General features: G+C 36.1%; 1 protein-coding gene across 5 annotated transcripts in view; it reads left to right on the forward strand.

Moving 5' to 3' along the window:
* BIRC6 (baculoviral IAP repeat containing 6) overlaps positions 1-12658 on the forward strand; it is a 180825-nt gene that overhangs the window by 77527 nt on the left and 90640 nt on the right. For all 5 annotated transcript variants that reach the window (XM_054063213.1, XM_009570787.2, XM_054063212.1 and 2 more), the window contains exons 40-46: positions 213-329; positions 1329-1483; positions 2664-2790; positions 3619-3729; positions 7850-7983; positions 8991-9118; positions 11346-11908. In XM_054063213.1, the coding sequence (XP_053919188.1) occupies positions 213-329; positions 1329-1483; positions 2664-2790; positions 3619-3729; positions 7850-7983; positions 8991-9118; positions 11346-11908 (1335 nt within the window). The remainder of the gene's footprint in view (positions 1-212; positions 330-1328; positions 1484-2663; positions 2791-3618; positions 3730-7849; positions 7984-8990; positions 9119-11345; positions 11909-12658) is intronic.

Consider the following 12658-nt stretch of genomic DNA (forward strand, 5'->3'; position numbering starts at 1 on the left):
TTACTAATTATTTATTTCATGCCTAAGAATCTTCTATTCAGTTTAGTGTAAATTCTACATTCTGCTTCTGTCATGTGTAAAAGTGAATATTCCGGTTAGTGATACTCAGATTGTTTTTCAATTAGATGTGGACATTGCACAGGAAGTCAGAGTAACTAATTATATCTGTCTTTGCTGTTATTCAGTTTTCCCCCTTTTGTTGCCTTTTTTAGCTTTAGATGCACGTCTTGAAGTTGGACTTGAACAGCAGGCTGAGCTGATGCTGAAAATGATGTCCACCCTGGAGGCTGATTCCATTTTGCAAGCATTAACAAACACATCTCCTGCATGTAACTAACTACATGTTATCAAATCATTCTTTTCACATAATGACCGTGGTGCTTTGTAATTTGTACTGATTTTTTTCTGCAGTCACTTAGCAGCTTAGAAGTTACATTTAACTTGAATTTTCTTGTTAGACTTAGCTTTAGAGATATTTATTTATTCAGATTTTTAATTATGTGTACGTGTATATTTAAGACATCTTGTTACACTGGTCAAATATGCGGGATTCGTTTTACAGTGGATAATAGTACAATGGACGAATTATTTTCATTTTTCTGTCTAGGTGAAAGTGAATGTTAAGTCTCCTATTTTTTTCATTCTTGGGTTCAGTATGAAATTTCAGCTGTTTGAAAGCTCTGTACTAGACAATTTCACCTGTTGGGTAGTGAAAGTGAAAATATTTGAATACACTTTTGAACTCACCTGTTAAGTAAGCTTTATGATACAAAAACAACTCATGATGCCGATTTACTTTTGAACATAATTTCAGTGAGTTGTACTACCCATCTTTTTTAGGGGGTGCTTCTTCGTAGCTCTCAAGAGTACCTTAATATGCATGCAGTTATTAGAAGTAAGTTTAGCAACATCCTCAGTCTTTATTTTCTGGAGGTTTACTATTAAACTACAGTAGCTTTACCATAATGCATGAAAGAGATACTTCAGGTTTATGCGATGCCATAGTGTTAGCAGGACACTGCTGTCATACATATTTGGCAAGAACTCTGAAAATATATTTCAAAACATTTTTTTTGTGAAGATGGGGTTTTCTGACATTCAAGTATGCCTTTCACAGTATGATTGATTTAAGGCATACCATTTCCAGCACAGAGTCTCTTACAGGAGTCAGTAGTTTGACTTAGCTGAACACTATGTTGAAGATTTTTGTAAGTTACAAAATAAGTGTCTTCCCCTAAGTATGAAACACAAGGAAATAAATATGAAATTGCTTTTAGCAACTTTTACAAAATAATGGGAAGGGTGGCATTTTTTCTTTTGTTTTCTAGTAAGCCAGTCTCCTAGTGGAACAGATGATTCATTGCTAAGAGGATTACATGCTGCTAACCAAAATGCCCAGTTGATTGTACAGTTGTCATCTATACCTATGCTGAGCGCATGCTTCAACAAACTCTTTTCCATGCTACAAGTCCACCATGTTCAGGTATAAGACTGTGAACTTTGAAATGTTTTGATAGTATTTCTCTCTAAATTTGAAAGTAATTTTCCTATATATCTTACGAGTTAGCAGGCAAGTAACCTGTTAACGTGCTTTGTTGCTTATGAAGTTGTCATGGACAGCATATCAATAATATAATAGGCAAGCTGCTGGAAGCTTTTATCAAATGGGACATTTCTTCTTACAGTAAAAAGAGGCTGTATGTTTTCATATTTAAAGACAGGTTAGTAGGTTCACTGAAAGATAATGATTTGCCTATTAGTGAAGCATCATTAAGGGTGCAGTCTCCATCTGTGGAGGTTTTCAAAGGCCAGCTGAGTAAAACCCCCAAGCAACCCTGTCTGATGTCTTAGATGGACCTGTCTTGAGCAGAAGATTGGATTGAATAACCTCCAGAGATCGCTTCCATCCTGAAATATCCAGTGATTTGAAGTGTTAAAACTAGAAGTATGGTTTTTAATAAGTCATTGGTTTAGCAATACTTTTCCTGATATGTACAAAGGAATATCATCTGTCCTGTGTATGAGTGATTAAGGGCCTGCCTATCTGTTCATATTTTAATTGGTTGGCTGACTCCATCCCTCAGTTGTTCTTGAAATATCTCATCCAAAATTCAGTTTGTGGGGTAAAGGACCTTGATGATTCTCCCAAATATCTAAATAGTTATTTTCCTCAAGGGAGTTATTCAGAGTAAGCATCAATGCCCCTCTGACAGTAAAGGAGTTTCCCAGTAATTAAATGGGCATTTTGAATTATTGCAGTTGACTATTAAAAATCACTTGGGTATATTGAGACATTCCTAAAGCTTACATGCAAACCAGTGTTAGACGTACATTTATGATACAGGCATTTCTGAGCAGTGTGTAAAGCTGGGAGTTTTCTACTAAAGTTTAAAGAAACTTCTTAAGAGAAACAACTACATTTAGAAGAAATCAATTACAGAAGAACAGTGGAAGCATTTGCTACTTATGCTGAATTCCCTTTGAATGTTGTTTGTCTATCTTCAAATCCAGTAAAGGAGAGAGTGTGTGTTTGTGTGTTATCAATGAAACTGTAGCACCTGAGAAGGTAGATGAAAATCAAAGCAGATAACCTTTTACACTCTGGAGTTCTGGAAAAACACTTGAGTTTGATCTGATACTGGATATTTTCCCCTTTTTTTCAGCTTGAATCCCTTTTACAGTTATGGCTCACTTTAAGCCTAAATTCCAGCTCCTCTGGAAGTAAAGATAGCGGCGCTGATATTTTCCTTTATAATGCTAACCGAATACCTGTCATTTCCTTGAACCAAGGTAAAAATACAGTAAAAATGGGATATTAATTTTCAGTAAGATTATTTTTAAGTACTCAATTTTTGCTAATAATCAAGAAGTATTAACATAAGGATTCTTGGCAAGATCGACATTGAGATAATTTCTGTGTTCTTATTAAAGAGCTTTTAAGCTCATTATCTTAAGTTGAAAAATGTATAGCTAGTATGTAATTGAGAGATGATTCCTTGAATTTGCACAATTTCATCGAAAATTAAATTGTGAGATTTGTGGTTCATAATTCGTCAATGCTCCCAAGAGGACTTTTTAAATTGTGGTTTTAAGATGAATAATGCACTTGCATGTAGTTCTCCGATAAATTTTTTCTCCTTATATACTATCCTGTGATCCCTTCATAATCAAAGGAGTCAGTAGAAGTGGAAGCACTGCTACTTCTCAGCATCAGTCTACTGATCTAGTACAGAGATGTTAAAATTTTTTCTTACGAAGTAATTTTTATAGTTTAAAAAAATGTGTGATATTTTGATAATAGCAGGCATTTGTGCTTTGGACTATAGTGAACCTGTTACTCTGACTTCCATGAGAGCATTTTGAAGCCAGAAGTTTCTTTGCATTGTTTTCTCTGAAACATCAAGGTGTGGGCACAGTAGAAAGTTTTGTGGGCCAGTTCCTGTGAAGTGTTGGTGAGGCTTCTTTCTTAGTGTCCTGGAACAATAATTGTCAAAATGAAGTAAATGCAACAAACAGTAATACTGGTATTAAGAAATATAGCAACTTTACAATAAAAATAGGACATTTATAGTCCATCCCTGAAGATTAAAGCTCAGAAAAACATGTTTTTCTTGACAGCTTCAGTAAATAGCTTCCTGTCAGTTCTGGCATGGTATCCTAATACCTTACTCCGGACATGGTGCCTTGTGCTTCATAGCCTCACTCTCATGACAAATATGCAGCTTAATGGTAAGTCGTCAATGTTTCTTTTATGTTGCCTATTTTAGTGATGTACGGATGAGTGTTGACTCCCATCTGAAAGTCTACCAGAACTTCCCTTCATTATATAAGTACTTTTGTTGGTTCTCCATAGCTTCAGGCTTTTCAAGAGTGGGCTCCTTGAATTGCTTGTACCGTGGAAACTGAAACCCTAGTAGTAAAAGAGAAACATGATTTTTAATAGGTTGACAATGACCCCCTAAAAATTAATTTTAGGACTAGCTAATGATCCTTGGGAATTACCTTTGTAATATTGAAAGAGGTAGCAGAGAGGAAAGATTAAGGTGCCGTGCAAGAAATTGTTTTTCTTATGCAGTAGAAATATTTTTGTAAATATGCAGGCACCAATCTTTGCTTATGTTAAGCTGTCTGAAAATAAGCCCCTAGAAGCTGGATCTATTAAAAAAGAAATCCAGCCCTTTCATTTAATTTCCCTGCGCACACCAATTCATTTCACATTCTGCACATTGCTCCATAACACATTAGAAATAATATCCCTTTGTGAATGAGATTTTGCTACAAGACTGCTAGAAATTAAAGGATGTCATTTGTAAAGGAGGAAATTAAGCTCCTACATGCATCACTAGGCTTTTGTAGCCTTGTCCTCAAGGCTAAAGACAATATCAAATAGTAAGAACTTGCAGACTGGAACCTTTTAAAACCTACATGTTAGACCGGGTTAGAACTCATTTAAATTCTGTTTTCACTCGAAGCATATGACTAAAGACAGTAATTACAGAAGAAAGAAACATGAAGCCACCTGGAGATCACACATCTATGAAGTAATTTGCCATCCTGTGATAACACAGCTCATCTCCACGGTTTTCCTCAAAGATGCTTATTAACGTTTTTTTTCATATGTGCCATTTCAAATCATTGCCCTTGGGATGCACTTTTTTCTTCAGGTTTTCACATTCTGACCCTTTTCTGTGATATTATATATATCTGCTGACGTTTTTGCTGTTAGGTGAAGTAGTAGAGCTGTGAATAAATTAATGGAAGACAATTGATATTCTCAAACTGACACCTCCATCTTATTCTTGGTATTTGAGAATAGAACATGGCCTGGTTTGTGGGATAACAGTGCCTGCAGTTAACAATTCTGTCTGTTTTCAACACTTGGGTTTGTAAATGTACATTACCAATCCCCAGAAATTCTGTACCACTGAGTCCATGTTTAAATCTCTTCCAAGTGGTATGAGGGTCAGTGTTGTCCTCTGACACTGAAGGCAGGCAGGTGTGTCGTTAGATATCATTAGATAATCGTATTTTCTGTTTTAGAAGCTGAAAAACAACTTAGAGGTGGGTCATAGCTGATTCACTAAAGGCTTTTTGCAGGTTGGCATTTTAGCAGTGAGAAAATCCCACTGTTGCTATTTTTTCTAAATCATTGGATCTCAAACCCTTCTTAGTGAACCTTCTCCTTAAGTTTACTTTCTTTAGTTGAAATTCATTATTGCCATTTGATACATATGTTAACACTCAGCTATTCTGTTTTCCCCAGTCTTCCATTTACAAAGAAGAAAGGAAAGAAATTGAAAGAGAACAAAAAGGGGTTGGGGAAGGGGGCAGTGCTTTGTTGTATTCTTCCATCCGTTCTAGATAAGGGTTTTGCCTTATCTGAGTTTTACAGGTAGTATCTTTGAACCCACTTCTAAACTATTGTTTTCTGAAGGTGACATTTTGGTCACCATTTCAAGAGACCACTGAACTAGAGGACCTTATCATGAGATCTAGAGATCTCATCCTGATACAATTTTCACAGTTGTTTCTTAGCTATTTTTCAGGAACCTGAGATCTCTGAAGTAATAATCAAGTATTTTTAATCGGTTTATTTCCTCTACCTGATAAGTTCAAGAAATTTTTCAGAGCTAAACCCAATATCCCTGGCCATTTCTTTTCAGAACAGTGACCTTAACTGGTTATAGGATCTAGAGACAGATTTTGCAATGATGGTATTTAAAATCCATACTTGATGGTTGACACGTAGAACCGTTTAGTGCCATGTAAAGGCAGGTGGATAGAAACAAATCTACAGTGACACCTGGCTAAGAAGAATTTCTCAGAGCTACAGTTGCTCTAAACAGCTGTCATCTGTCAAATCATTCTCTTAGTGCATACTCATCTGTTCCTTTAGCAAGATTTATTTGTGCTTTCCTCACATACCCTTTTGCTTATCTCTTACTGCTGTCACCAGAAATGCTGTTTGAGAGCAGTGTTTTAAGCATAAACAATGTAGATGCATCCTGAAATCTGAGTTAGAATATCAAATGAAACACGTCAGACTACAAGTACAACGTAGGGAAAAAAAAAAAAAAGTGAGGTTTTATATTGCAGTGATATTATCAGCTGTTAAATTGGAAATATAAAAATAAAATAATGTAGGAAGTAATGAAGATGTATTTATTCAATTATGGCTTCAGCTGTTTCATGAAACAGTAGAAAAAACAGCCTTCTAATCCTGGAAGGAAATGAGTTGAGGGTTAGGATGTGGACTTGGCTGCTGCTTGTGAAGAGGAGGTGGGCTGGGACTGTCAATCTGAGCAAGTTCTAATGTAACATCTGCTCATATTAAGAAGTAAAGTCTTCACAGATAGCCAGATTTGATTAAGTAGTTACAGTACAGACCTAACAAGTGAAGGTAAACACAGCAGGGAAAAGCTGGAGATTTTAAGATGTTACCTTCAAAGAAACACCAGGTGAACAAATGACTGAAGCTACACCCCAAATGTGCCTTGTTCAGAAAAATGCAAGCACACACATTTTAAAAGCTGCAGCTCAATGAAAAGTTTTTGTTCTGCTTTTTAAAAAAGAACAACAGTGAATAGTGGTTTTGTTTGTCACAATGAGTGTTATAGACTTCATAGGTTGTTCAAAGTCTCTGAAGAAAATGAACCTTCTCTCTGTAAAGGTCACATTCAGGAGGAATGCAGGAAAAGCACAGAAGTATGTGTCTCTTTCAAATAACAGTGAACATTTTGTAAGCTTCATACACTTGTTTTTAAAATGAATTTGGACTTTTTGTCTTTTCCAACCAAAATAATTTTATGATTCTATGTTTTTAGTTTGCAAATAAAAAGGTATTTGATAAGGACAAAATTTACTGTGAATTAACTACTTCTTTCATCTTCCTGTAAGGATTTATTCTCATAGAGACTGTCTTTCTGATGCTATTTTATTTCATTGCTCTGAAAACTTTTCAACTAAGATGGAAGCAGTTAGGGTCTAATTCTGTTTTTGATAGAAATGTTGGGATCTTTAATCTTTTAATTTAATTTGCCTTAGTTTAAGGCAGTTATTGTGAGTGATAAACAGAATGACCAGTAAGTACTTTAGAGTCTGGTTCTTCTAACAGCTGTCCTAATTAATAAGCTTATTTTGAGATGTGAAAGGACGCTAGCCTCTTGTACCAGAGCATCGTTTCATCTTAATTTAGTCTTTTATGTGTGATGAGAGAGTCTGAAGGAGAACACACCTTCAACATATAACAACCTTTAACTTAGTTTAGATACATATAATATTATATGAATACGTATTTTGATTTAGTAGGTAGCTGTGCTCTCTTGGAGTTGTTTTGAATTGATTCAGTGTACCGCTACTTAGTGAGTAAGACTTCATGTTTAATAAAGCTCATTTGTTTTATCATGGAAGGGCGTCATTTAATTCTACTTCTGGTCCTCAAAGTTATCTGTTACAGTTTTAGTCAATGACAAGAAGTCTCTGAATGTGCCAAGGACAAAAGTGTCTTGACTCTTTACAGGATAACTTAACATGTCTTCTCTTTCTGACAGACTAACTGATGCAGTGATGCCCCATTAAATTACTGGACTAGCAAAGAGAAGCAAATCAAAATATCTGTATATATAGCTTCTACAAAATGAAACTCTACTTTCAGGAATATTTCCTTAGTAAGGTTGGAACAGTTTGGGGGGTTTATATCCATACTTAATGGAAAATTCTTCACTCAAAATTGTAGTCCTAAGTAAACAACTTTCAGTAGCTGATTTTGCTGAGAATATTTACACATCATGAAATAAGAGACATGCTTGATTAAGATTACAGTTTTAATTTTCATGTCTTTGTTTTTAAGCTGGTCCAAGCAGTGCCATTGGAGCTCAGGAAAGTACTGCCCAATTGTTGGTGTCAGATCCAAACCTCATTCATGTGTTAGTGAAATTTCTTTCCGGCACTAATCCTCATGGAACAAATCAACACAGTCCACAGGTATCTAGCAATTAAGAGAAACTCTTTTTAGTAGTATTTCAATACTCTTGACATGAATATGTTATTAATAATGTATTATTTCCTTGGCTTGTTTCTTTTTTTGGTTATAGTCTTACTTGGTTCTTATGAGCAACCATAGGGAAGTCTGTGATTCTGATACACTCTTGAGTAGTGATTGTACATTTTTACAACTAGTAAAAGAATTGACACAGGGGAGAATGTCGTGCAATTTGTCAGTGAATGTATTCCATGTTAAAATTTCTTAGTTGCGTGCATGAAAAAGTATTTAAGTTAGCTTCCTGTGATTTTGTTCAGTTGGGATAAAAATGCCAATGAAGATGGTGTTTAGATAACTAATAATTCCAGAATTTAAAATGATGCTTTTATTTTTTGCCTATTTTCTGAATTCATGTGGTATTTGATGTTTCTCTGAATTTCAACTGGTTTTTGGCTTTCTGCACTTTGAAACATCTGTGAATAGTGACCAAAAAAAGCCCAACTTAAATTCATTGTATTTAATATTTGACAGGAGTCTTAGAAACACTTAGTTTAGGAGACAGAAAATGCCTGGTACTTCCAGTATTTTCCAGAAAAATTTCCAGAAAATACATAATCTTTCCCAGAACTTGAACATTGTGCAGTACCATTAATTTAAAGCACTCACATGTAAACGCGTAGCTTGTGAAAAAAAGCATTCCAGTGAGCACATAACTGTATTCTTTGTGAAACGTAGTTTGGCTTGATGAAAAGATAAATCTCAGGCTGCAAAATTAGTCTTGGACAAAGAACTGAATTATTTTCATTTTACTCATAGTTAGAAATAGAAAAGCACACAATATAAATTGATACAGAATAGTTCTATTGGGAAGACCCTGTAAAATTTTTCAGAAAGCTGGTTAAGCTACACAATACTTTTCTGTTCTTAGAATATCTTTGTTAGATACAGCTTAATGTTCTTGAAGACATTTCAGTTTATATAATGCTTATTAAAATGCCTTTCCGTCTAGGTTGGGCCAACAGCAACGCAAGCTATGCAAGAATTTCTTACTCGGTTACAAGTGCACCTTTCTTCAACTTGTCCTCAGATGTTCAGTGAATTTTTACTGAAATTAATACATATACTTTCAACAGAAAGGTAAGTATTAACTATTTCATTCCTGTTGTACCCTCTTTGTCTTTAAAATCTGTGTGAGTGTGAATGACTGCTGTCAATGTGTATGTCCCACCTTATCATACTGCTTGCTTTTGCTGCAGCAGTAACAGCAGAATCTGAGCTGCTTCTAGTGTGTGAAAAAGCCTGGCTGGAATCCACACACAGCTGTCTGTGTGAGAGGGACAGTGAACAGAAGCACTAAAGAGCTCCTTAGACTGCCCCATTGTGCTTTTTGGGCCTACTGACATCTTGTCTTCCTGCTAGCGTAGAGAAATGCCTGTCCAGGGGAGAGATAAGAGCTCATGGCTTCTCTTTTACAGCTCTGCTTCTTCAGGGTTAGGCCAATGGGCACAAGGCTGTTGCATATACAGCAGTACACAGAAATTGTGGCAATTGTTTGGCCTGAAGTATATTAGGAATTATCATTTATTTCTGGTATTGATGTTCTGCTCATCCCCAGACATAGGGGTGAGCTTACTCAGTTTCTGGCTTCCCAGTAGGTGGCAGTTCGGTATTATCTATTCTTTAATTGTACAGAAAATTGGTTTGGCTTTGTGCTGGTTTTGGCTGGGACCGAGTTAATTTTCTCCACAACAGCTAGTATGGGACTATGTTGTGGATTTCTGCAAAACCGATGTTGATAACACAGATGTTTTTATTACTGCCAAGCAGTGCTTACACAGAGTCAAGATCTTTTCTTTCTCTTACACCACCCCACCAGTGAGCAGTCTGGGGGTGCACAAGAAAATGGAAGGGGTCATAGCTGGGATGGGAAGTAATGAATTAATTCCTTGTTTTGCTTTGCTCGTGCATGTGACTTTTGCTTTACTTATACACTGCCTTCATCTCAATCTAAGAGTTTTCTTGCTCTCGCTCTTGATTCTCTCCCTCATCCCACCTGAGGGGAGTGAGCAAGTGGCTATGTGGGGCTTAGTCACCAGCTGGGGTTAAACCATGACAGGCTTTCCATAAGATTTTACCTTAGCAGCTTAAATTGGGTGGGTGGTGTTTAGCAGGTTACATGGATGATCAATCACTTAGACTAGAAATGTCATAATACAGTAAAATCATTAATTCACAGATACTCTTGTAATGCATGTCTACATGCCACAATTTATTTGAAATAAGCTGATGACACCACTAAATGGATAGTTTTTGAAATGTGTTAAATCTTATTGAGACAAACCAAAAGTAGGACTGAAATGTGATAAAATGGAAGCAAAATACCAGAAAAGCTCTTTTTCTAAATCTTCAGGCAGTTATTGAAATACACCAGGTCTGATAAAAGCATAAAGTTGGTTGTGAAGAAAAGCAGTACTTTTACTGTTGGAACTAATTAAATGTCAATTTTTTCTCCAGGGCTTTTTCTATAAACTGGGTTGTTCTGTATTTAATTTTTCAAGTTATAGTAAGATTAATCAATATTGAAAGATACAGAGAAATATGTCAAAAATCAGTAACTAACTCACACTTGAAGAATTAGCCCCAGTTTTATTTTTAATGTACAGATTCAAAAGATTCATTTCTTAGTCCACTAGCATACATGTAAAAGCAATTTGAAAGATGAACTTATCCCTAAAAGAGATCCTTCAAGCAGTCAACCTACAAACACTAATCTGTGATAGTTTGAGTAACTTCTTATGGTTGTATGTACTATTTAGATAGCCAAAACTTGACTGTTTTTCTTTCTGCCTGAGGCAAAAAAAAGTAATAACTATGGTAAGAAAAAGCCCATCTTGATTTCCTGTTAGAAATCAAATAATCCAAATGATATTAAAGTATTAGATTACTTCTTCTTGTGAAGCTTCCTGGCAAACATGCAAAACCTTTCACCCACAACTGAACAGGACTGTATTCCCAAGCCTATACCTACAAAATTGCATGGTTTTATTAAAAAATTGATGGATCATAGCCTTTTTCAGAGGAGACATTAATCCTTAGTGATATCAGGAAAGTAATACCATGAACAGGTTCTACAGACTGTGTGATAACCAGTATATTAAGAAGTTATGCATGCTTGACTGATATGGAAGATCAAATTGTGCTTCAACATGCAATTCTAAAAATGGCTGGATTTACAGTTATTGAGAGTCTGGTGTGCTTTCTCATTCTTAAAAATCCAGAGGAAAACAACCACAAACAACAAAACCTGTTTAACTTGTTAATATTGAACTAAGAAATTTCTCTTTTTTCCTTTCTTTTTCTCTAGGGGTGCTTTCCAGACAGGCCAAGGACCCTTGGATGCACAAGTGAAACTCTTGGAATTTACCTTGGAACAGAATTTTGAAGTTGTATCAGTTAGCACTATTTCTGCAGTAATTGAATCTATAACCTTCCTTGTGCATCATTACATTACATGTTCGGACAAAGTGATGTCTCGCAGTGGCTCGGACAGCTCTGTGGGTGCTCGAGCGTGTTTTGGAGGGCTTTTTGCCAATATTATCCGTCCAGGTGATGCCAAAGCAGTTTGTGGAGAAATGACAAGGGATCAACTTATGTTTGATTTATTAAAGCTGGTCAACATTTTAGTTCAACTGCCTCTTTCCAGTAACCGAGAATATAGTGCCCGTGTTCCAGTAGCAAGCAGTACTACAGACAGTGTGTCAGATGAAGAAAAGGTTTCAGGAGGCAAAGATGGCAATGGAAGCAACCCTAATACTCAAGGATCGACTGCATATGTGGCAGACTTGGTGTTAGCCAACCAACAAATTATGAGCCAGATTTTGTCTGCACTTGGCCAGTGTAACAGCAGTGCTATGGCAATGATTATTGGTAGGTATTTAGTAAATAAAATGGAACATCTTTTGGGGTGGTAAAACATTTAAAGCTTCCACAAACGTGTAAATTGAGTGCATACGTGAAAGAATGTGTCACAGAAATGCCAGGAAAAAGAGACTGATAAATAGTGAAAAGGAGGGCAGGTATATGGGGGGAAAAAAACTACCATGAGATGGGAGACTTAATTAAAACCGAACGAGAATGCATTTGGCATTTGAATTTGCTGAATCTCAGAATGGTCAGTGTTGAAAGAGGCCTTTGAAGATTGTCTCGTCCAAACTCCCTGCACAAAGCAGAGTCAGCTTGGAGCCTGCCTTGGAGAGCAACAGATTGCTCAGTACCTTCTCCACTTGGGTTTGTAATTCTCCAAGGTTGGAAACTCCACAACTGATCTTGGCAACCTGTTATGTTGTTCATTCGTAACATAGAAAAGCCTTTTTCTGTCATTTAAATGGAATTTCCTGTATTTCAGTCTGTGCCCATCACATGCCTCAACGCATGGATTTGGATTAGTCTTCAGTTTTTACTATAGACACGTTCTCTTTGTATTGTATTGTTTTCTTGTTTTTAATTGTTTCTGAAAAAGACAAATTATGATTTGGCCGTTGCACGGAATACAAACTTTTTGGTTCCCCTGTTTTACTAGAAATCTCGTTAACATGTTCTAGGAGTTCCAGTTATATATTTTTGAGTGGGATCTTCCTGCTATGAACAAATGAGGAAGCTGATACTTTAAACAGCAAA

Source organism: Cuculus canorus, chromosome 3, assembly GCF_017976375.1.
Source record: "Cuculus canorus isolate bCucCan1 chromosome 3, bCucCan1.pri, whole genome shotgun sequence".
Lineage (NCBI taxonomy): Eukaryota > Metazoa > Chordata > Aves > Cuculiformes > Cuculidae > Cuculus > Cuculus canorus.